The following is a 25,944-nucleotide window of genomic DNA, read 5'->3' on the forward strand; positions in this document are numbered from 1 at the left end:
TTATTCAGACAAAGAATGACGTCACAAACATAAATACAAAATACTGGCAAACGGTGAACAACTCTCTCTTACACACAGAAACATAATCCGACCATATATAACATCCCGCCCCCAAAACAAAAATTTACTAAATGTTTACAATGGTCAATATGTTTATGTGTTAAAAAAAAAAAATACAATATATATTAATCAAGTTTACATGAATAAAGTTTATCTCTCGACACTCTAGTAACCATTTTAAAAACAAACGTATCAACGCTGCAAACCCGAAAGTCTGGCATCTCGGACTCCTCCCTCGGATGACCTTATCCATGTTATCATGCTTATGCACGCATTACTTTCACACAACCCTTACAGTGATACACACATATTAAGGTCAAGGATCAGTAGATTTTTTTTAAACTTAGAACTCAATTAGATATTGAAAATATACATCAGAAAATGTAAAAAAAAAGGATATGTCACCGACTTCGTTTTCAAGAAAAATCCATTTTTAAAATGGTCCGAGAGGGTACTAAATTACATTGAATATATAGGGTAAATCTATATTTTTCTTCTATAATTTTCGGTTTCTGGTATAAATCACGAGAACCGCTCCATCGAATTTTTTTTTAAATCAATATTGTGTTCCTCTTTGTCTTACGAGTTAGATGATATTAAAAAAAAATATGGTCACCGACTTCGTTTTCCCTGTAGAAGCGACGCAAACCCAACATTTTGACAAAAAAAACATAAAAATTCGTGACATCGTAATTTTTATTATATAACGTCAAGTTATCACGCTAATAATTTCCAACGTTCTTCGTGTTGATTATGCACGATGATTATGTGTTTCGTATTGATAGATTCTTTTTATCATAAGAGTCTGGATAATTATCATAAATTTTTATTTAGTATTACCAATATTCTTTATTTTTTATATTTTAGCACCTCATTATGTACACTTTTTCTTTTTTTTTCTTTTTTGCATTTTATTCTGCAATTTTTGCCCATTATTCTGTATTCCGTAAACCCCAATCAGACCCTCTTTTATGGAACATTTTAAAAAGAAGTTATACGTTGTAAAAAATGTGATACATGTATGTTCATTATCAATATACATATCTAAAACAATTACTAATTCAGACAAAAATACGTTGTAAGTACATGAACGCAAAAATGGTATAATCTTAAAAATAGAAATCATCAGGGTTACTGTCTACAAGTTGACGCAATAAAAGATGTAATTGAAGCTATATTTTTGTATGGCCCCTCAACTACCCCTGTACGTCTGTCCGTCCGTCATTCCGTCTGGCCGCCCGTCCTTCCGTCCGTCCGTCCGTCCCCCTTTATAGTTTATAGTTATTCCGCAACTTGAACATCTCGTTTGAATCCTAGAACGTACTTTGCTGTCTGTCTGCATGTGGTCAGGGTTTTGATCAATCTAATTTAAAACCGATCTCTCATCGCTCCTGTTTCTGATGTGTCGCGTGGGAGATCTAACGAAACCGGCTTTGAGGTCACATGTGAGTGAACTAAAAATAATGAATTTATAATGATATGCAAATGAGATGACGACCTATTAATAAGCCAATCAAAAAAGTTTATGAATTATTTTGACTGACGATTTCGTCGTAAATAAAATGAGTTACAACCCTTTACCTTACGTTAAACTTTCAAGATCGTGGAAGACTTAATTTCATTGGTCGAAAAAGACACACCTACGAGGTCACTCACATATGACCTCAAAGCGGGTTTCGTTAGATCTCCCACGCGACATATCAGAAACAGGAGCGATGAGAGATCGGTTTTTAATTAGATTGGGTTTTGATCTTTATTAATATTTGCTCTAATGAGAGATAGTTGAACTTTGTCATTTTTGGGTAACCAATTCATAAATCTCTTAGACTATCTTGTAAGTCATCTGTTTACACTTTTTCTCCGTTCCGATATATGATTTGGCCACTTTTGAAAAAAAAAACGTTTTTTTTTTTAGCAGCGGAACATGTAGAAGCTTGTGTCGACAAAGTTTGGTACTATATCACGACAGAACGTGTTCTGTCCATATACTGCTGCTTAACATCGCATATATAAACAAACGTTATATCGATGATTCTACAAATTCTTGAAAGAGTGTCGTGTGGTTATTTATACATCTTCAAGTTAACAAGTAAAACACGCAGACAAACTGACATCTTTGTTAATATCTTTTTTGTTCTGTATAAAATTTATTGTATACAAGTCTACAAAAACGTTTCAAAAAGTTTACTAAATGGTTATTGTTCCACAAGTGTACATATGTATGCTCGAAGTATATATAGAATCAGTACATGATCATGGACACAACATGCGACAAATAAAAGGGGGGTAGTAATGACAGGAAACTAAATTAAATTAAGGCTTTGATGAATACGGTGAACAACTCTCTCTTACACACAAAAACATAATCCGACCATACATACTGATATATAACACAATGACATGGCTAAGGGGTTAAATTGAAGTTCACGACATGAATACGGATTCAATCGGAATACACTTTCAAGTACTAAATAATTCATTATTGGCAATGTTTCTTAGCTTGTTTTGACAAAATTTAACCTAATGGCTGCTAAAAGAGAATTAATATTTCACTATTTCACTTTCATTAGTGATTGGAAAAAAATCAGAATTCAAATGTTAGGTATCTCGTCCCCCGGCTTTCAGCTTGCTTGATTGTTGCTTGCTTTAATAGTTGCTTGCTTGCTTGCTTGCTTGCTTCCCTTTCAGCTTGCTTGCTTGCTTGCTCTTTCGCTCGTTGTATCATTTTTCTTTTATTGTTATTGTAGAAAACAAAAGTTGTCTTCACGGATTTTGCTCAATACCTGTAGCTTGTAGGTCCATGATATCATGGATATATGAAGATATGTATCCTAAGTAGAAAAAAGGATCATTTGTCCTTGGTAGAAAGATTTTATAATTTTGAATAAGAAAAATATATGTCAGTAGTATATTATTAAAATTTCGGCTTCGTTTAAAAGATGGGCGACATGCAGATACCCGGAGGGACAGTCAAACGCATAGATCGAAAATGAACTGACAACGCAATAGAAGCTGTATCTAATATTTAATTATCTACAAGGTTTAATAGTTTAAACAGTATTTATTATTGAAAAAATACATCAATAAGGTATAACAATGTTACATGAAATTGAAATATATATAATATATATAATTTGATAATATATATATGGGAGGTATCCGGTCGTTCCGGCCCCAAACCGATCCGGCCCCAAGTCAATCCGACCAAAGTCGATCCGGCCCAAGTCGATCCGGCCCACGTCGATCCGGCCCCAAGTCGATCCGGCCCACGTCGATCCGGCCCCATAATAAAATATGAATAAACTATATTCACTATATGGAGGAATTTGTGACAAACTTGAACAGTATATATATAAACGAAATCATTAGTCTATGATTGGTTTGTTTATTCAACAATTATTGTCTGATGATTGTGAACTAAGGTAATGCCACTCGTAACGGTGCATTACGTTTGCGCGCATTACCATTACATTTGCGCGCAAAAATCATTACCGTTTTGCGCGCAGCTTTCGATTACAATTGCGCGCATTTTTTTGACAGGTAAACTCAGATAAAATACAGGTAATAATACTTATTTATTTATAATTAGTTCAATTATTTACAAGTATAAGTATACTCATTCCGTTAGTCTTGGTCTCCTACTCACCAACGATGAGGTGAATGCGCGCAAATGTAATCAAAAGCTGCGCGCAAACGTAAAACATTTTAATCCCCAAATGCGCGCAAACGTAGTGCGCCCACTCGTAATCACTTAATTCAATCAAATCCTGATTAATTAAAGTTACGTAATCAACAAGGTCGATCTTTTCGTTTGTATATAATCAGATAATATTAATTCGATCTTTTGTTGGGTGTATATAATAATAATCAATTGTATTTTTATTTCAGGTAACATATAACATTTTTTTTTGTAATATCGAATATAGTCAATATATTTTAAGTGTGTATGTATCAGCTTGGGGATCGGGAACTAGTCAAGTTTGAAAAACTTTTATTTATAAACTCATCTCCCAGGGTACTTATCACACAATCAAGAATTACATTGGAAGAAAAAATCAGTGAACAGATCTTTATTTCATTTTTAATTTTCACTTTTAAACACAGGCTGAAATAAAACTGGCGTAATTTATTTGTTTCCTTTTATATTCGCGATTAATTTGATCTGAGGTCGGAGTGAAGATATTTATTTTTATACAGAAATTTGTTTGAATATGGCTACCGCGGGACAACAACCAAAACCAAAAGGTATTTTAGCTTCAGAAAACTATACAGACAATTCTAACAAATCTAAGATAGCATTTTTCAATTAACTATTTTATCAAAACAATACGAAGAGCATAGAAAATTTCATTTAGTGACCCGTATTATGTATTTGAACCATTCAGACTGACATGCTCAAACAAGTTTTACATTCATAGATTTAAAGTTGTTTTATATTAGTAGCAATAGACAACAAATCTCATTATATACCTCATGACATGTACAAATGATGTATTTGATGATTTAATATGAGGCAGGCAATACCTGTGAAAGGGAACAAAGTCTGTATGAATTATTTTTGTAACTTCAAAATCTGTTGAAAAAGAAACGGAAAATATTATACCGTAACGTTTCCGATTTTGGTTCTGTTGTGAGGGATTTTACTTGTGACATTATTTAAATTATGATGTCATGTTCAATGTTAACAAAGAAACGCTATCATTAGGTTACGTTTATTCATATCAAAGACAAAGAATTCGCCTTTTCAGAATCTAATGGACTATGGGTAATCTCATTGTTCGTACACCAAAATGAAAATAACGTCAGATAATTGGTTGAATTTCCATTGTTTGGAAAGTTTTAAACTAATCACAACGTTTTGGTGTACACTTTTGAAAATATTACCCAGCATGCATTAGATTCTGAAACGGCTAATTATTTAAAATGAAATTGGTATTGTGTTCCTTGATTTTCTATACTTTACTAGACTACTCAAATTCTCATCATGGCTCATGACAACGTAACCGGAAGAAGGAAGTAGATTTATGTTTTCTGCGCAAATGCAGGAATTAAGAAATTGACAAAAAAAGTTAACGATTTTGAGTTCATTAGTCATGTTAGTACAATGAAAATTTCCCCATTTTTTTTTTATTGATTTTTCTACTGTAATAGGGGACTTTGTGCCCTTATTTAACACAAGAAGAATGTCATGCATCTTATAATATTGAACTGTATCATAATCATGATAAATGAATGATACCCTTTTTATACAACCACAAACAAATTTTGGGGTCATATATATATACACCTTTTTGCTATTTGTCCGATATTTGTCAATTTGGGAATCATGTCTCTCACCAGAAAAGATAGTCAATTTCGCCTGCCTTTGTTACGTCATTTACCAGATAGACAGTGTGCCTGTATCCCTGCTGTATTAAACGTTTCCAGCACTTTTATAATCATCATTCTGTAATCATGGTAATCATGGTAATATAGAAATGATTTATGTTCCATAAGTACGTAATCTTGATTCCGGTATGACTGAGGGAGGGTGACAATCTAATTAGATTTTAATTTCCCAAATATTTTGTGCAGTATAAAATCAAACTTTTTCACCTGTTTGCTCATGTTGGAAATGACGATGCATACATTTTTGTCACGTGGTAATTAAAGTCATAGGACAGATTGTCTGAACAGCGGTATCCCTTATTTGGCCTACTACTGGACATCACAAAGGTTTCCCAAAAATTTGGATGTCATAATCATGATAATACAAAATATTTGACACCACACCACAAAGGAAAAGTCATTGTCAATAGTTTAAGCGGGGCAAATTCTCTTGGTCAACCAAACAGATTTCCAAATAGCAATAAGGTGTATTGCTATGAGGTCGTCATTGCCAGCATTATTGTCATCAGTTTCCTGACATTAACTTAAGTTAAAGTGTATGGATCTCTTTGAAATTTATCAAAAACTTGAAAAGGTTCAATACCACAAAAGAAAGGTTGGGATTGATTTTGGGAGTGATGGTCCCAACTGTTTAGGAATAAGGAGCCAAAAAAGGGCCCAACACAATGAAATTGAGAATGGAAAGTTGGATTATGTCAGAGTCAATAACCCAACCAAAGAGCAGATAACAGCTGAAGGCCACCAATGGGTCTTCAACATGTGACTCAGCGAGAAAATCCTGCACGGCCGAGAGGTGGTCCTCAACTTTTCTAGTTTCCGGACTATTGTCCTTATACAACTTGTGTATAAATATTTTGATTGCTCTGAAATTTTACCTCAAAGTTCAATACCACAAGTAAAAGGTTTTGATACATTATGGGCATTTGTAGGGGGTAATTTCACATATTATATACCAATCAGGAATTAGGAAGCCAATTTTTTTTTCTTTTTCTCCAAGATGTAGAGGACCACTAGTTGTCAAATTCCTGTTTACTGATTTGACTCAAATTCTCATATTTGATTTATAACCATGTAAAATATTTATCCCAATTAGTCTTTTATAGACCAAGTTTACAGAGCATGGGATTGATAATATATGTAAAATCAATTCATATGTATTTTAGTCTTGACGCCATCTAATTTACTATTACGTTGACCTCTGAAGACCTCCTATAGTCATATAAGCCGAGTAAAAGATTTTATGTATAGATCAATGAGACAACAAACCAAAGACACACATAACAATAGAATAAATCTTTTCTAGAGGGTAACATACAGCCTTCAATTTTATACCGGTTTTTATACAATAAGTTGGAAATTGAAGTTTGCATTATTGCAAACCCTATCATACTTTTCCACAGATTCACCTGCAAGTTACCTGTCGATTTAAACCTTTGTAAGTTCTATTGTCCCATCTAACAAATACAGTACTGAATAGCTATTGTTTATGTGTAGTTTATACAATGGGATCTTTAAATTTCTTCCAAGAGAAATCTATCACGCGCACTCATTGATTAATTTACCTGAACAAAAAATTGAACTGTCAATGATGAAAAAATACTTATACTTATACCAATACTAAATAAGGACTCATAAACCTGCATGTGCCTGGTGGTGTTGTATTTATTCAATATCAATAATACAGTTTTAATGTGTTCAATACATGTATAAACACTAACTCAAAAAATAAAGGTTGATTTCTGATCAAATATTCAATATTTATTTGACCTATTAAAATTTTTTTTTTGCATTGTGTGTTTGATAAATAAAAACTTAAATATTAATATTTTTAAAGTAAGGTCTTCATAAATGTATTCTATAATTGAACAACAACCAAAACCTGCAAATTCATCATGTTCATTGGAAAAATACTAAAAAATGTGTCAGAAATAAACTTTTTACTATTAAATCAGATTTTATATTGAACAGATTGATATTAAATAAATACAATATATTGCATGCAGTTTATGTGAGTTGATAGAAGTTTTCAATAAAAAAAAAAGGAGATATTCTTTTTTGGTCAGTTAAATTAAATAAATTTTAAAAGTAAATTAAATAAATCAATGAGTGATAGATTTCTCCTAGAAGGAATTAAAAGGTCCCAGTGAATAAACTACACAGAGAACAATATATATCTTTATTTCAAAGTCTATTTACACTATAGGCATATTGCTATAGCTATTGTATTTGTTCAATTGGACAATAGAACTGCCAAAAGTTTAAATGGACAGGTAACTATCAGGTGAATCTGTGGAAAAGTATGATAGGGTTCGCAATAATACATTTAGAATATTCAAAGCATATATACATGTACAAAATGAATTTATTATGATGTATGCTTTTATATAAAATTATTATTGCAATAATTGATATTTTCCTTTTTTTTTCAGGGAGAATACAGTTAATTGTATCCTTTCAAGATGAAAAGTCATATTGACTATTTCTTTTTCTTTTTATACGACCACAAAAATAATTTTTTTTATAGTCGTTTATTGGTATCACATCGTTGTTGTATGTAGACGCATGATTTCCAGATAATAACTTTAGTATGAGTAAATAAAAATCAATAAAATTTTAACACAAGGTTTATAACCACAAAGGAAGGTTGGGATTGATTTGGGGGGTTTTGGTCCCAACAGTTTAGGAATTAGGGGCCAAAAGGGTTCACAATTAAACTTTGTTTGATTTCATCAAAATTTGAATTATTGGAGTTCTTTGATATGCCGAATCTAACCGTGTATTTAGATTCTTAATTTTTATGCCCCACCTACGATGGCATTATATGTTTTCTGGTCTGTCCGTTTGTTCGTCCATCTGTCTGTCTGTCTTCAGGTTAAAGTTTTTGGTCAAGGTAGTTTTTGATGAAGCTGAAGTCCAATCAACTTGAAACTTACTATGGATTTATTTATTTTCGTGGGTATCAATTTTTCGTGGATTAAGAAAATCTTGCATTTTCGTGGGTATTTGATTTCGTTGTTTGGAAAATCTCTGCATACAAAGCCTATAGAAAATGTGTGATTCCTTGAACATTTAAATTTGTGGTTCATCTGGAACCACGAAAACCATGAAAATTGGTATCCGACGAATAATAATGAATCCACAGTAGTACACATGTTCCTTAACCCTTTCCTCCATAATGACGCCTTTTGACGCCTGTGTAGTGCCTCAGTTGAAACGTATTACCTAGGATAAAACTTCATCAGACTTTTAAAAAAAATGTAACTTATATAAAAAGGATATTCATGAGAACATCTGACTGGAATTTTATTGATGGAAAATTTGTTTTTCGCAATGCATTAATACTTTAAACATGTTAAACCTGATGATTTTTTTTCATTGAAAAAATCATATGCGAATCAAGTGGAAAAAAAAGAATTCCATGGAGGAAAGGGTTAATATGATATGATCTTTCTAATTTTAAAGCCAAATTAGACTTTTGACCCCTATTTTATGGCCCACTGAATATAGAAAATGAAAGTGCCAGTGCCAGTTTCAGGTTAAAGTTTTTGGTCAAGGTAGTTTTTGATGAAGTTGAAGTCCAATCAACTTGAAACTAAGTACACATGTTCCCTATGGTATGATCTTTCTAATTTTAGATTTTTTACCCAATTTCACGGTCCATTGAACATGTAAAATGTGCCAGTGGGGCGTTCGTGTACTTTGGACACATTCTTGTTGGTCCTGTTTTCAAATTGGTCTGGTTCAAAGGGTCCAAAATTAAACTTAGTTTGATTTTTTATCAAAAATTTAATTCTTGGGGTTCTATGATATGCTGAATCTGAACTGATGTAAGTAGATTTTTAGCTCACCTGGCCCAAAGGGCCAAGTGAGCTTTTCCCATCACTTTGCGTCCGTCGTCGTCTGTCGTCCGACGTCGTTAACTTTTACAAAAATCTTCTCCTCTGAAACTACTGGGCCAAATTAAACCAAACTTGGCCACAATCATCATTGGGGTATCTAGTTTAAAAAATGTGTCTGGTGACCCGGCCAACCAACCAAGATGGCTGCCATGGCTAAAAATAGAACATAGGGGTAAAATGCAGTTTTTGGCTTATAACTCCATATCAAAGCATTTAGATCAAATCTGACATGGGGTAAAATTGTTAATCAGGTATAGATCTATCTGCCCTGAAATTTTCAGATGAATCGGACAACCCGTTGTTGGGTTGCTGCCCCTAAATTGGTAATTTTAAGAAAATTTTACTGTTTTTGGTTATTATCTTGAATATTATTATAGATAGAGATAAACTGTAAACATCAATAATGTTCAGCAAAGTAAGATTTACAAATAAGTCAACATGACGGAAATGGTCAGTTGACCCCTTTAGGAGTTATTGCCCTTTATAGTCAATTTTTTTACCATTTTTCGTAAATCTTAGTAATCTTTTACAAAAATCTTCTCCTCTGAAACTACTGGGCAAAATTAATCCAAACTTGGCCACAATCATCATTGGGGTATCTAGTTTAAAAAATGTGTGGCGTGACCCTGCCAACCAACCAAGATGGCCACCATGGCTAAAAATAGAACAGAGGGGTAAATGTAGATTTGGCTTATAACTCTAAAACCAAAGCATTTATATTTAGAGCAAATCTGACAAGGGTAAAATAATCTATTAGGTCAAGATCTATCTGCCCTGAAATTTTCAGACAAATCGGACAACCTGTTGTTTGGTTGCTGCCCCTGAATTAGTAATTTTAAGGAAATTTTGCAGTTTTTATACTACCGCAAAAATTAAAAAAATTTGGTCGTATATTGGTATCACGTTGGCGTTGTCTTCTGCGTCGTCGTCGTCGTCCGAATACTTTAAGTTTTTGCACTCTAACTTTAGTAAAAATGAATAGAAATCTATGAAATTTAAACACAAGGTTTATGACCACAAAAGGAAGGTTGGGATTGATTTTGGGAGTTTTAGTTCCAACAGTTTAGGAATTAGGGGCCAAAAAGGGGCCCAAATAAGCATTATTCTTGGTTTTCGCACCATAACTTTAGTATAAGTAAATAGAAATCTATGAAATTTAAACACAAGATTTATGACCATAAAAGGAAAGTTGGGTTTGATTTTGGGAGTTTTGGTCCCAAAAGTTTAGGAATAAGGGGCCCAAAGGGTCCAAAATTGAACTTTGTTTGATTTCATCAAAAATTGAATAATTGGGGTTCTTTGATATGCAGAATCTAACTGTGTATGTAGATTCTTAATTTTTGGTCCCGTTTTCAAATTGGTCTACATTAAGGTCCAAAGGGTCCAAAATTGAAATTAGTTTGATTTTAACAAAAATTGAATCCTTGGGGTTCTTTGATATGCTGAATCTAAAGATGTACTTAGATTTTTGATTATTGGCCCAGTTTTTAAGTTGGTCCAAATCGGGGTCCAATATTAAACTTTGTATGATTTCATCAAAAATTGAATAATTGGGGTTCTTTGATATGCCAAATCTAACTGTGTATGTAGATTCTTAATCTTTGGTCCCGTTTTCAAATTGGTCTACATGAACATGATGAAAGTTCAAAGGGTTTAAAATTAAACTAAGTTTGATTTTAACAAAAATTGAATTCTTGGGCTTTTTTGATATGCTGAATCTAAACATGTACTTAGATTTTTGATTATGGGCCCAGTTTTCAAGTTCAAATCAGGATTCAAAATTATTATTTTAAGTATTGTGCAATAGCAAGAAATTTTCAATTGCACAGTATTCAGCAATAGCAAGAAATCTTCAATTGCACAGTATTGTGCAATAGCAAGAAATTTTCAATTGCACAGTGATCTTCAATTGCACAGTATTGTGCAATAGCAAATATTTTCAATTGCACAGTATTGCACAATAGCAAGAAATATCTAATTGCACAATTTCAATTGGAGTTATCTTTCTTTGTCCAGAATAGTAGTTGAATCAACTTAAATCATTGTTTTAAACAATATACAATGTATATTCACTTTTACTACCAACTGATAAATTAAAACAACTCTACCATTCAGTGATAACAAGCACTTTATTTTACATTTTAATATTTTATGATGTATTTAAATGAGTAGTTATTGTTGCAAACTCCATTAGAAATTTGAATTGAGATCAGTTTTGGAAAAAGGGAAAGGGGGATGTGAAAAAAAATGGGGGGGGGGGGGGGGGGGGTTTAAATTTTTCTCATTTCAGATTTGATAAATAAAAAGAAAATTTCTTCAAACATTTTTTTGAGAGGATTAATTTTCAACAGCATAGTAAATTGCTCAAAGGCAAAAAAAATATATTTTAAGTTCATTAGACCACATTCATTCTGTGTCGGAAACCTATGCTGTGTCAACTATTTAATCATAATCCATATTTAGAGCTGAATCCAGCTTGAATGTTGTGTCCATACTTGCCCCAACCGATCAGGGTTCAACCTCTGCGGTCGTATAAAGCTGCGCCCTGCGGAGCATCTGGTTGCTTATTATCTTGAATATTATTATAGATAGATATAAACTGTAAACAGCGATAATGTTCAGCAAAGTAAGATTTACAAATAAGTCAACATGACCAAAATGGTCAGTTGACCCCTTAAGGAGTTATTGCCCTTTATAGTCATTTTTTACCACTTTTTCGTAATATTTTGTAATCTTTTGCAAAAATCTTCTCCTCTGAAACTACTGGAGTATCTAGTTTAAAAAATGTGTGGGGTGACCGGGGCCAACCAACCAAGACGGTGGCTATGACTAAAAATAGAACATGGGGGTAAAATATAGATTTTGGCTTATAATTCTGAAACCAAAGCATTTAGAGCAAATCTGATTGGGTTAAATTGTTAATCAAGTCGAGATCTATCTGCCCTGAATTTTTCAGACGATTCAGACAACTGGTTGTTGGATTGCTGCCCCTGAATTGGTAATTTTTAAAGAAATTTTAACGTTTTTGGTTATTATCTTGAATATTTTTATAGATAGAGATAAACTGTAAACATCAATAAAGTTCAGCAAAGTCAGTTCTACAAATAGGTCAACATGACCAAAATTGTCAGTTGACTCCTTAAGGAGTTATTGCCCTTTATAGTCAATACACAAAATATTTTCCTCTGTTACTAATGGGCCAAGTTCATTGTAGATAGAGATAATTGTAAGTAGCAAGAACGTTCAGTAAAGTAAGAACTTCAAACACATCACCATCTGACACCTAAACACAATTTTATCATGAATCCATCTGTGTCCTTTGTTTAATATGGACAAACACCAAAGTGAGCGACACAGGCTCTTTAGAGCCTCTAGTTTATTATGGGCCCAGTTTTCAAGTTGGTCTAAATCAGGGTCCAAAATTAAACCGTTTGATTTCAACAAAAAATGTATATGTCATGTATGTATGAAGAAGTTACATAATGTTTTAAGATGTCATCAAAATAAAACTATTCAAGAAGTATTATGAATCCTTAACAGATTCAAAGAGATCTTCACTACCCTACCAAGTTTTACTATATTTGAATGGATGGTACTTTGGATTCTTTTTCATTTGTGAAATACTCATTTTCATATTTAAAGGTAGGTGTTCATTATTGAATCTTATAATAGCCGTTTAGATTGTTTTTAAGTTTATTAAGAGATCAGCATGATCAGTCTAGTACTCTACCATTGATCACTTCTTTTTTAAGGTAAAAATATCCTTTAATTTTATAGCTTAATAATGGTTTTTTTTATTTTAAAACTTTTGATACATATTGTACATGCTGAATCATTTGTTAATCAGGGCAAAGTAAAAAAAAATGGTCCCAATTTATTTTTTTTGGTCAAATTTCAACAAAGTTTTAGTGCATTTTCTTTTACTGTATCTTGATACATATACATTTAAGTTGATATATCCAAAAGGATATAAAAAAGTATAAAGAAACAAAAAAGTTCTGAAACTTTATTGACATAAACCAATAAAAAAAAAATCAAGTATACCTTTTGGGAATAAGTTTTCAGACAAACACTATTTAATATTAATATTTTTTTCACCCCATTTAATTGCAGAAATCCAAACATTACTTTTAATGCAAAAATTGATAATCTCATCTGATTATAATTTTTTTTAATGTTTTTGCCTATTTTTTGTATCAATTCATTTAAAGTTGATTGAAAAAGTTTTAATTAAAAATTAATTCATCAATAAGTTGATAAAAACCCTTCTCCTTATCAAAATTTACCCTTTATTAAATTGACTGAGGAAAAATAATTGATAGAGAAATCTTTTAATAAAAAAGATATAACAAATAGAAAATACTTCCGATTTCCCCTGTTTTTGTTGCACTCCTGACTTATTATACACCAAACTAAAATACAGAAACTAGAACAAAATGCTCGTGATTTTTAATTTTTTTAATCATTGCTGGTTTATAAAGACCTAAATCTGTCATTTGAATGTAATTTCTGTTTAAACTATGCATCTTACATGTCTAATGCACTTCAGACCATATTTAAATTGATTTTTCTAACACAATTGAGGGTAAGTTACCAAACTATGAACTAAATTTCATTAAATATCCATCAGAATTGTTGTTTGACTACTAAAAAAGAGATCTGCAATTTTCAAAGTTTTTCTGAACTTTTTTTTTTTTTTTTTTAATTATTACTTATATAAGTTACTTTATTTTCCCTATCTTGTTGCACTCCTGACATTCAATATATATCATATTAAAACAGTTTATACATCATCAAAACATACCATCATTTCTAGATTAAGTGTTTATATACATATATGCCTTTCAGATTTGACATTTTATTTTCATTTAAACAATACTTTTTAGCTATATCATACATACATGTATCACTTATTGTATACATAAGTTCAATTCTCATCACATTTTGCTACTTTTTTTTTAAATGGCAGTCATTGCAATGTTAAAATGGGCTGAATTTTGTGGCTTGATGTGTAGAACAATCCTGCTAAATATCTTTGGAAAATTTCAAGCATAAGAAAAATTACATTAAAAAAAGATGCCAAAATTGTCAGGAGTGCAACACTTTTTCTTCACATTTTGAAAAAAAAAATTTATTTGAAAGACACAACAACTTGTAATATAATGACATGTGCCATAGATTCTTATGTTTATTACAACTAGTATGTCTTAGTGATGAATTCAGCTCAGAATGAAGCTTATCCATTGAACCGATTTGATACAGATGTGTTTTGAAAAAAGAGTTGTGCCATGTCAGGAGTGCAACAAAAAAGATAACCTTACTGATAATCTCAGCTCCTAGTGACTTATTTGCATCTAAACATGTTTTACAACTATTTAGGTTACTTGTAGGAGTTATAATAAATTCTTACTTGTAAATATCAAAGCAGGACTTTGATCTAAGAAATATAGTTTGTCCCAAGCAAAAATTCTTGAATGACCAATTTTTATATCATTTCAGAATTTAGGAAGCTGATTCTCTTAAACTGCATTTTTATGAGAAATAACAATATTCATGATATTTCTAAGGTTTCAAAAGTTTTATAATGGTTTCATGTTATACTTATTAGATTATTATAACTAATAACAAACAATTAATTTTGTTGTTATAACTAATAACAAACAATTAATTTTGTTGAACTCCTCACATGAATTTACCACAACAAATAGTTTTGCACATATCTAATTTTTTAGAAAGTTTCGCAAATTTCGAGTAAATAAGTCACTAGGAGCTGAGATTATCTTAAAATGTAAGTCCAAGAAAGTGTCGTTTAAAAGTGTTGCACTCCTGACATCAAAGAAATGGTTCTAAAAGAAAAATTCCTTGTCTAATGATTTTTTAACATAACTTTTTTAATACTTGAGATTTACCGAAGATATTTTGCAGGAATATTCTACACATCAAGCCACATCATTTTATCCAATCAAATTATCAGCATGGTTGATAAATATTGCAATATATGCAAGGAACCATTTATTTTGACTTTGCCCTAATGTTACTTGTACAAAACATGGTTTGGATGGTACATGTAGTTATATTCCTATTTTGCTTGTTGAATACATTATGTGTAATCAGAGTTTTAAGATGATCAGTAAAATGTATATGGAACTTGAAAAAGCAAATCAATGTGTTTGTTTACCTTATAAGGACTATTTATTACAAATTTATTCATAAGATTATACAATAATCAATATATATATAGAAATTGGTAATTTCTTGCAGGAGAAACATTACCTTATGCTGAAAATGTGTTGCCTGCTGAAGTCATACTGGTTTTCCTCCTAGCAGCAATTGAAGCCCTCAGAATTTTTTTTGGTAACTTAATTATTAAAATTTTAATTTTAATAGTTTAGAAATGTGTTAATTATTAAGTTATTTACACCAACCAAAAAATTAATAGATAACATGCTCCTAGTATACAATGTATATGTGACATGTCAAAATACACGTTTACCATATATACACAGCTCACAGTACATTGTACATTGTACATTGTATATATTTAAAACTTTCTGTTTTAGATTGTTATAAATTCAATATGAGAATTTGAGTCAAATCGGTGAACATGAATTTGACAGCTAGTGTCCCTTTGAATTACAATGAATCTATATGTTTTGCTTTTTTAGATTAGAATATTGTAGAAAAAATTGCAAGAAATTAATTGCGTGTCAGAATAATAAGGGTCGGGGATACACTTATAATTAGTGTTGTCGAATTGTACAGTTTTGACTAACCAGTTACTTAGTAATTGTTCGACCGATTAACTGGTTAACCGGTAATTTAAGTTGATGTTTGAAGGCCTTAACTATATACATGTATATTATACCCTACAAATGTACGTTTTTGTAATACAATGAATTGTAGTTGGCATTAAAAGGCTTGTCTGTGAGGATTGATGGCGAAGTTTAACTTTTTTATTAAAATAATCCAATTTCCTGTATCAACTTTGGCGTTTGTTCTAACTTAAAATTAAACCTTCTTGATCACGTCGAATTGAAAAATGTCTGAAATCGTTGATTCTTTCATTGTTTCTTGATGTCGAAGAATAATGTGCAGTGTTTCAATTTGAAATAATTTTACCTGTTACTCGTAGCATCAGGTATACATCAATTACATCCAAGGCTTGAAGCTGATTGTATTTCGAAATTTATGAGTTGGCATTTCACTTAAAGTATGACAAAACATTGCACGATGGATGTTGTACATGAGACAATATCTGAAAAAGTCTAATTTCCATGTCCCACCTTTCACCAGCAATTATTTTTTTATTCAGGCATCTTTTTGGAAAATTTTAAGTTTCAGTATTAACTAGAGTATATAATGCACCAACTGCATCAAATTAAACATTCTTTTTAATATTGCTTCTAATAAAAAAATATAATTTAAAGGATCACACCCAAACCCCCCCCCCCCAAATCATGTTGTCCCCTGTTATTTTCTGAAAATTAAATCAATCGAGGAATATCTAAATTAAGTAAACAGTCTTCCAATTTTCACAAGTCTGACAGATTACATGTATATAAAACACTTCTCCATTACTGGTCTGATTTTGTTATAACTAAAGCATGTAAATTTTTTTGCATTTTTAAGGGTATTTTAAATGTTGTCTTCAGGGGTAATTTCTTTCCTGTTACCGCTTTTTATTTTTTAATTGATATTGGATAGACCTACAGCTGTATGTGAGACAATATCTGAAAAATAATTTTGTTGTTCTCTCCTGTTACAGCCTTTTTGTGTACCTCATTTGTACCTAATGAGAATATTTCATTGTCAGCACTAAACAGTACATGTGTTTTTATAGTATCTTATCAAATTGATATGTAGATGAAAGTAAACTTCTACACAATTCGAGTAAATGAACAAAAAGTAAATGTACTGCGTAAATCCTTTCTGTTACGTTCTGTCATGTTACCTGATAAAAAGTAACAGCATAACCATAATCAGTAACAGGAAGGTATGTTCAAGACAATTTCACTGATGAATCAAAAAGTTAATCTAATATATGCCAACCATTTCATTTAATATAAGGTATCATCACCATATTAAATAAATTTCAAAATAATATACAGTATATTGAATGAAAAAATAGGTTTTTTGCTTTTGATAACCGCAGAGAAAATTGTGCAATTCTAGTAAAGTAGATAGTAACAGAAAGGAAATTATTTTAGAATTTTTCTTTACCTAGGCAGATTTTTCATCTTGCAAATACAGTTTCAAAGGATAAATGATGTTATCATCCATTTGTGACCAATCTGAAATGATGTATTTTTCTTAAACTATAAAATAAAGCATTTTTTGGAGAAAAAAATCCTTTCTGTTACCAACTCTGTTCTGTTACTGTTTATCCTGTTACTCAAGATTCTTTTATGTTACTGACATATCTGACTATATTTTAGTATGTTTCTAAACCTTTCGTATTGCAAATGCTAAAATCAATAATTGGCATTTGATAAACTATTGCAGGATATACTAGTAAACCACAAATAGTGTCTTAAACTTATTACTTTTTCCAATTAGGAACTTTTTAAAATTTATTCACTTTGGTAACAGGAAAGAACAGTTCCTAGGTCCTCAATGTGTGTTCTTCGATTTGTGCTATTAAAATACCGGGTCTAATGACATTTTTTTTGTTTTTTTCTTATTGCCAAAAATTAGACTTTTTCAGATATTGTCTCACATACAGCTGTAGGTCTATCCAATATCAATTATTGCAAATCCTATCATAGTTTTCCACAGACTCACCTGCAAGTTACCTGTCCATTTAAACTTTTGTAAGTCCTATTGTCCCATCTAACAAATACAACAGCTATTGTTCTCTGTTTAGTTTATTCAATGGGACCTTTAAATTTCTTGCAAGAGAAATCTATCACTCACTGATTAATTTACCTAAACAAAAAATTGAACTGACAATGATGGAAATACATGTACAAATAAGTAATTATGAAACTGCATATGATGTTGTATTTATTCAATCAATAACACTTTTTCAATTTGTTTGATATAAACACTGATTTAAAAATTAAAAGTTGATTTCTGATCACATTTCAACATTTTACCTATTAAAATTTGCTTTTTTTAGTCTGTTCATAAGTAAAAACTTGAAATGATAATGTTTAAATAAAGGTCTTCATAAATGTATTCTTTATAACTGAACAACCACAAAAAACATGCAAATTCTTTAAAACATAAATGCATGCAGTAGTTAAAAAAAAAATCAGAAATAAACTTTTTATAATTAAATCAGTGCTTATATTGAACAGATTGAAAATATATTATTGATATTGAATAAATACTGTATCACATGCAGTTTATGTGAGTTTATACATGTATTTCAGTGAACAAAGAAGATATTTTTTTGGTCAGGCAAATTAATCAATGAGTGATAGATTTCTCTTGGAGGAAATTTAAAGGTCCCATCAAATAAACTACACAGAGAACAATACCTGTTGTATTTGTTCAATGGGACAATAAAACTTACAAAATTTTAAATGGACAGGTAACTTGCAGGTGTTGTATTTGTTCAATGGGACAATAGAACTTACAAAATTTTAAATGGACAGGTAACTTGCAGGTGAATCTATGGAAAACTATGATAGGGTTCGCAATAAAAAATAAAAAAATGGAGTATATTGTAAAATTTAATTGAATTACTAATTTAAAGTTAGTGTTTTAAAAAACATGTATACTAATTATGTTTCCTAAAGATCCTGCCCCAGCTGATAGAAAACTTGTCTAAATTCTAAATAATTAATATGATGTTTTTAGGATTAACAATATCAATCAATATACTGGACAATAAGTCTGTCAAATTAATTACCACGACTATAATTTATTAAATAGAACAAAATTATTTAATGATCTCAATACTTATATTTATATCAAATCTATTACAATTGAAAAAATTCCCGGTTAACCAGTTAACGTTTTTGATATTCAGTATTCTGTCCTTCCGACAGTTAACCGGTTAACTGTTGACAACACTACTTATAATGCATGATTTTGCATAATTTTTTCCCGAGCTTCTTGGGGCTTTGAGTGGCCCCAGACCCATCTCCTGAATTTTTTCTCCTCCCATCGCTCATCAAATATATTTTGCCTCACTTTTAAAAGAGGCTAGTTATGGCCCTGCCTGGTGGCCATCAAACTGAACTAATCAGATTCAGCATATAAACCAACCAATGATTTTTGGGGGTCAAACCCCCTTATATCTATAGAATGAGATATGCAAATGCTCCTCCAACTGTATTATAGTACATGTACAAACCATGTCTAATGGACTTCCCATAAGAGTTTCCTGTTAAACTAACCAACATGTACACAAACAGTACACTCCCACATTTAACATGTCCAACAATTGTTATTGGCCAAAAACTTGTACACTATGATACTACATGTATGTACATATGTCCTCAATATTTATGCACAAAGGTTAATGGCATTTAATGATGGCGAATATTTTTACCTCACTTTTAAAAGAGGCTTGTTACGACCCTGAGCGTTTGAATAGGTACCAACCTTCACTCTTACCTGAAACAAAAATTCATATTGTTCTGTTTGACTGAGTGTGTCAGGGAATCTGAAGTACCTATGATTTAATGTGCACCTTATTATTTTTATAATATACTTTACCAAAAAAAATGGTTTAAGGCTTAACATTTTGTAAAGAAATTCAACTGTAGAAGGAGGCCTTATGTGGACCTTTTGATGTCATATTTTATTGTATTGTTAGGTTGCAGCCCCATGGTCAGTTGACCAACAAATTATTTCATTCATATTCTTAGCTTCAACACACATTTTGTAGTTTAATATTCCTTCTCATACGGAGCATTGTTTTTGTTTTATGAATGTGGATCTTTATTTTTTAGCTCAAAAAGGTAACCTAACAGAAAGAATAGTTGGTGTATTAGTGTCTATATTACTGAGTATACCTGCTGTGCTTGGAGCTTTATATTTAATACTATGGCAGACCTATGTCTTGAGAGTTGATGTAATATTAGCTTCAATCCAGGTGGTGTTGATTGGACTGGAACTCATCTTTGGAATTATATCTATGATCACATTTGCAAGGTAAATACAATAAAAATGTTAACAATCTAGAAGTAGCAATACACATGTATCTTTCATTTTACAAGTGACAAGAAAAAACAGATTTCTCTCAAAATTTGTCAGCAATTCTTGATATTACTTTTTAACTTGCTTACTTGCCATCAAAAGATTCACAGCTTTATGGTGAAGAACATCACAAAAGTGCCTTCAGCTTTTGATCAGTCATTGAGTATATTTGCAAATCTTAAATTATAAAATACAAATTGAAATGAATTAAAAGCATTGAAGCTTACTGCTTTCACTTCTTAGAGAAATTACTGTAATAAAGATACACGTAAGCAGGAAAAAATAAATCAAACAACACAAAATACATTGATAAGACATTTATGGTACAAATTTCAACTTTCATTTTGTAAAATTATATTCTTAAATAATTAGAATTATTTATTTTAATAATATTCAGGGATAAAATAAATTAATTGAGGATTTTATACTTTTCTTTGCCTGATAATCACAAGAGCTGTTGATGATACTATTTGTTTGACCGGTCAGTCAATTATGGTCAATGATTTTATTTATTTTATAATTACTGCTTAACCTACATAATTAATAATGATCTTCAAATTAATTAATTTGTTGGTTTTTTTTTTAATTTCAGAGCTACGCCATATTAAACATTTAAAGAACTTAATTGTGGTTCATCTTTGACAGTAACCTGGTGCTGAGGATACATAAATGCATACATTCTTTATAATATTTGTTATGAGGATACATAAATACATACATTCTTTATAATATTTGTTATGAGGATACATAAATACATACATTCTTTATAAGATTTGTTATGAGTCTGACACCAATATAATCATAAATTAATTTCTGACGTGGATAGACACAACCTTTTTAAAAAATTTTGAGCCTTGAGTAATTTGTAGGCATGTAAATATAGCTTGTTACTAGTCTTAATGATTTTCCTCAAGGTTAACTGTATTTTCTTATCATTAATACATGCTCAATTGTTCTATGGTATCTTATTCTTCCAAGTCTGGTGTATCAGAATCCAGTTGCATGTAACGGTATTTATGTCATTGACAATTCAAGCTAGATTTCCATCGTCTAGGATGACAAAATTATATTACAGCAAAATTATCATATACCGTCCTATAAATATTCATTCATTTTGTGGTAAACATTATATTGTAAAATATTGTACATTAAGATAAAGATAAAAAAAGATTTTGTATATATGATTATACATATTGTACATGTAGTAAATAATAAATATTTATTGAAATGAAAAGATACAGTTTCTCATTATTATTATTTAGTGAACATGAATCTTAGAATCCATGAGTCACCCAAATTTACTAGAAAAAATTAATTAATTGGGACATAGAGACAACCTTCTTCAAAGAATTTTGAGTCTTGCACAATTTGTAGGCATGTAAACTTACCTTGCTTAGATATGGCTCTTCTGTCAGCCATTTTTGATTTGATCAGCTCTTTACCCATTGTTTGGATTGAATCATTTCTGAAATATTTTGACCCCAAGCACCCCTGTAGAGACATTCGTAGTAAAATTAGCCTCTGGTGCAGTTAAAGGACAAGGTACGATAAGGCCCGTTTTTTGCCCCCTTATTTTCCCATTTTCTAAATTTTGTTCTGGAAAGTTACTGATCTCGTTAAAATATTCCCTTAGGTTTGAAGTTTGTTTGGATGAACTTCAAAACAATCAATTTCAAAAACGGGTGAGCTTAGGGAGGTAAAAGGGCATCAAAAACGTCAAAAGAAGGAAAAATAACGATTTTTGGCCATTGCTTTTTAACATTTAAAAGCGTGCACCTATGTGACCCGGAAAAAAGTATGGCGATTTAGACAGCAAAAACAGTTCTCATGACATTGGAATAAAAAAATTCCTGGGTCACATTGGCACAGGCACTAAAATAATAAAAAAATGTAATAAAATCACCTGCAAAATGAATAATAATTACAATATTTGAATAATAACAGAAAGTTAACCCCCTCACCTCACCCAGTTGCAAAAATTAGTGGTTTTGAAGTTCATCCAAACAAACTTCAAACCTTAGGGAATGTTTTAACATAAAAAGTAGCTTTCCAAAGCAGAATTCGAAAAATGAGAAAAAAGGGGGGCCAAAAACTGGCCGTATCCTACCTTGTCCTTTGTATCGTTTATGTTATTCGAATTAAATACTACAATTGAATAAGACATTGCTTTGTAGCAAGTTATTAGTTTTATACAAAAATAGTCAATCAATATGAATTATCAAAATGGGGGTCAGTCACCGTCAGTGTATATGGTTAAATTTTTAAACAAACGTTCCAATGATTCAAAAGAAGCTTTTGTATCCTATTTCTTGCAGACAGTGAGACTTTATGTATATGACACCAGCTTTCAGAAACTGAAAAATATCAATAAAAACTGCATACATGTGAACCTCCCGACGGGAGTACAATAATCCCGTGTTCAGGGGTCTCCTCCCTTCCTCCCGTTAAGGAGAGAAAAATCCTGTGTATGAACAAACATTGATACAATAAACATACCTGACATTAATATCTGGTGTCTCATGGTTACAGTAGACATGATGACTTGTATCCCCCAGTCCTAAACTATATAACACAAACTCTATCCCAGTCATGTAGTATGAATAAACTGATACAATAAACATACCTGACATTAATATCTTGTGTCTCTTGGTTTCAATAGACAGCAGGACATGTATCCCCAAGTCCTACACTGTATAACACCCACTGTATCACAGTCATGTAGTATGTATACACACTGCATGATACAATAAACATACCTGACACTTATATCTGGTGTCTCTTAGTTACAGTAAGCATCTTGACTTGTATCCCCAGTCCTACACTCTATTACACCCACTCCATCCCAGTCATGTAGTATGAATACACACTGATATAAATAGACATACATGACTTTAATATCTTGTGTCTCGTGGTTACAAAATACATCATGACATGTATCCCCCGTCCTCCACTGTATAACACCCACTCTATCCCAGTCATGTAGTATGTATACACACTGATACAATAAACATACCTACCATTTATATATTGTGTCTTTTGGTTACACAAGACATGATGACTTGTATCCCCCAGTCCTACACTGTATAACACCCACTCCATCCCAGTCATGTTGTATGTATACACACTGCATGATACAATAAACATACCTGACATTAATATCTTGTGTCTTTTGGTTACAGTAGACATGATGACTTGTATCCCCTAGTCCTGCACTGTATAACACCCACTCTATCCCAGTCGCACACTGATACAATAAACATACCTGAAATTAATATCTGGTGTCTCTTGGTTACAGTAGACATCATGAAATGTATTCCCAGTCCTGCACTGTATAACACCCACTTCATCCCAGTCATGTTGTATGTATACACACTGCATGATACAATAAACATACCCGACATTAATATCTTGTGTCTTTTGGTTACAGTAGACATGATGACTTGTATCCCCCAGTCCTACACTGTATAACACCCACTCCATCCCAGTCATGTTGTATTTATACACACTGCATGATATCATAAACATACCTGACATTAATATCTTGTGTCTTTTAGTTACAGTAGACATGATGACTTGTATCCCCCAGTCCTGCACTGTATAACACCCACTCTATCCCAGTCATGTAGTATGTATACACACTGATACAATAAACATACTCGAAATTAATATCTGGTGTCTCTTTGTTACAGTAGACATCATGAAATGTATTCCCAGTCCTGCACTGTACAACACCCACTCCATCCCAGTCATGTTGTATGTATACACACTGCATGATACAATAAACATACCTGACATTAACATCTTGTGTCTCTTGGTTTCAATAGACATCATGACATGTATCCCCCAGTCCTACACTGTATCACACCCACTATATCACAGTCATGTAGTATGTATACACACTGCATGATACAATAAACATACCTGACACTAATATCTGGTGTCTCTTAGTTACAGTAAGCATCATGACTTGTATCCCCAGTCCTGAACTGTATTACACCCACTCTATCCCAGTCATGTAGTATGAATACACACTGATACAATAGACATACATGACTTTAATATCTGGTGTGTCGTGGTTACAGAAGACATCATGACATGTATTCCCCAGTCCTACACTGTATAACACCCACTCCATCCCAGTCATGTAGTATGAATACACACTGATACAATAGACATACATGACTTTAATATCTGGTGTCTCGTAGTTACAGTAGACATTATGACTTGTATCCCCCAGTCCTGCACTGTTAAACACCTACTCCATCCCAGTCATGTTGTATGTATACACACTGCATGATACAATGGCATACCTGACATTAATATCTTGTGTCTTTTGGTTACAGTAGACATTATGACTTGTATCCCCAAGTCCTACACTGTACAACACCCACTCCATCCCAGTCATGTTGTATGTATACACACTGCATGATACAATAAACATACCTGACATTAATATGTTGTGTCTTTTGCTTACAGTAGACATGATGACTTGTATTCCCCAGTCCTGCACTGTATAACACCCACTCTATCCCAGTCATGTTGTATGTATACACACTGCATGATACAATAAACATACCTGACATTAATACCTGGTGTCTTTTGGTTACAGTAGACATTATGACTTGTATTCCCCAGTCCTGCACTGTATAACACCCACTCTATCCCAGTCATGTAGTATGAATACACACTGCATGTTACAATAAAAATACCTGAAATTTATAGTTGGTGTCTCTTGGTTACAGTAGACATCATGACTTGTATCCCCCAGTCCTACACTGTTTCACACCCAATCCATCCATGTCATGTAGTATCAATACACAATGATACAATAAACATACCTGACATTAATATCTTGTGTCTCTTGGTTATAGTAGACATCATGACATGTTTCCCCCAGTGCTACACTGTATAGCACCAACTCCATCCAAGTCATGTAGTATGAATATAAACTGATAAAATAAACATGCCTGACATTACTATCTAGTGTATCATAGTTACATAGACATCATGACATGTATCCCGCAGTCCTCCTCTGTATAACACCCACTCTATCCCAGTCATGTAGTATGTATACACACTGATACAATAAACATACCTGACATTAATATCTGGTGTCTCTTGGTTACAGTAGACATGATGACTTGTATCCCCCAGTCCTACACAGTATAACACCCACTCCATCCTAGTCATGTAGTATGAATACACACTGATACAATAAACATACCTGACATTAATATCTGGTGTCTCTTGGTTACAGTAGACATGATGACTTGTATCCTCCAGTCCTACACAGTATAACACCCACTCCATCCCTGTCATGTTGTATGAATACACACTGCATGATACAATAAATATACCTGACATTAATATCTTGTGTCTCTTTGTTACAGTAGACATCATGAAATGTATTCCCAGTCCTGCACTGTACAACACCCACTCCATCCCA

At 32.0% G+C, this 25,944-nt stretch overlaps 1 protein-coding gene across 3 annotated transcripts; it reads left to right on the top strand.

The window, feature by feature from the left end:
* The first annotated feature begins 4,182 nt into the window (after positions 1–4,182).
* On the top strand, positions 4,183–21,732 carry LOC143047223 (transmembrane protein 216-like). Of its 3 annotated transcripts, XR_012969445.1 has the most exons (7): positions 4,490–4,605; positions 7,878–7,894; positions 12,896–12,989; positions 15,609–15,701; positions 20,252–20,453; positions 21,091–21,170; positions 21,212–21,732. XR_012969445.1 is itself a non-coding variant. In XM_076220228.1 (6 exons), exons 1-6 carry the CDS (start codon positions 4,272–4,274, stop codon positions 21,104–21,106), a joined length of 456 nt encoding a protein of 151 aa, XP_076076343.1. In that variant the 5' UTR covers positions 4,183–4,271; the 3' UTR covers positions 21,107–21,732. The 3 variants fall into 3 exon arrangements, 2 of the variants coding, with proteins under 2 accessions (XP_076076343.1, XP_076076342.1); XM_076220228.1 differs by lacking the exon at positions 4,490–4,605 and adding an exon at positions 4,183–4,305 and having other exon boundaries at positions 21,091–21,732; XM_076220227.1 differs by having other exon boundaries at positions 4,491–4,605; positions 21,091–21,732.
* The last annotated feature ends 4,212 nt before the right edge of the window (positions 21,733–25,944 follow it).

The sequence above is a fragment of the Mytilus galloprovincialis genome, chromosome 10 (genome assembly GCF_965363235.1).
Source record: "Mytilus galloprovincialis chromosome 10, xbMytGall1.hap1.1, whole genome shotgun sequence".
Taxonomy (NCBI): domain Eukaryota; kingdom Metazoa; phylum Mollusca; class Bivalvia; order Mytilida; family Mytilidae; genus Mytilus; species Mytilus galloprovincialis.

Coding starts and splice junctions, on each gene's coding strand:
- LOC143047223 (XM_076220227.1), top strand. CDS start 4,569: ATGAGGCAGGCAATACCTGTGAAAGGGAACAAAGTCT. Junction 12,990..15,608: donor ACTCATTTTCATATTTAAAG/GTAGGTGTTCAT, acceptor AATTTCTTGCAG/GAGAAACATTACCTTATGCT. Junction 15,702..20,251: donor AGCCCTCAGAATTTTTTTTG/GTAACTTAATTA, acceptor TTTATTTTTTAG/CTCAAAAAGGTAACCTAACA.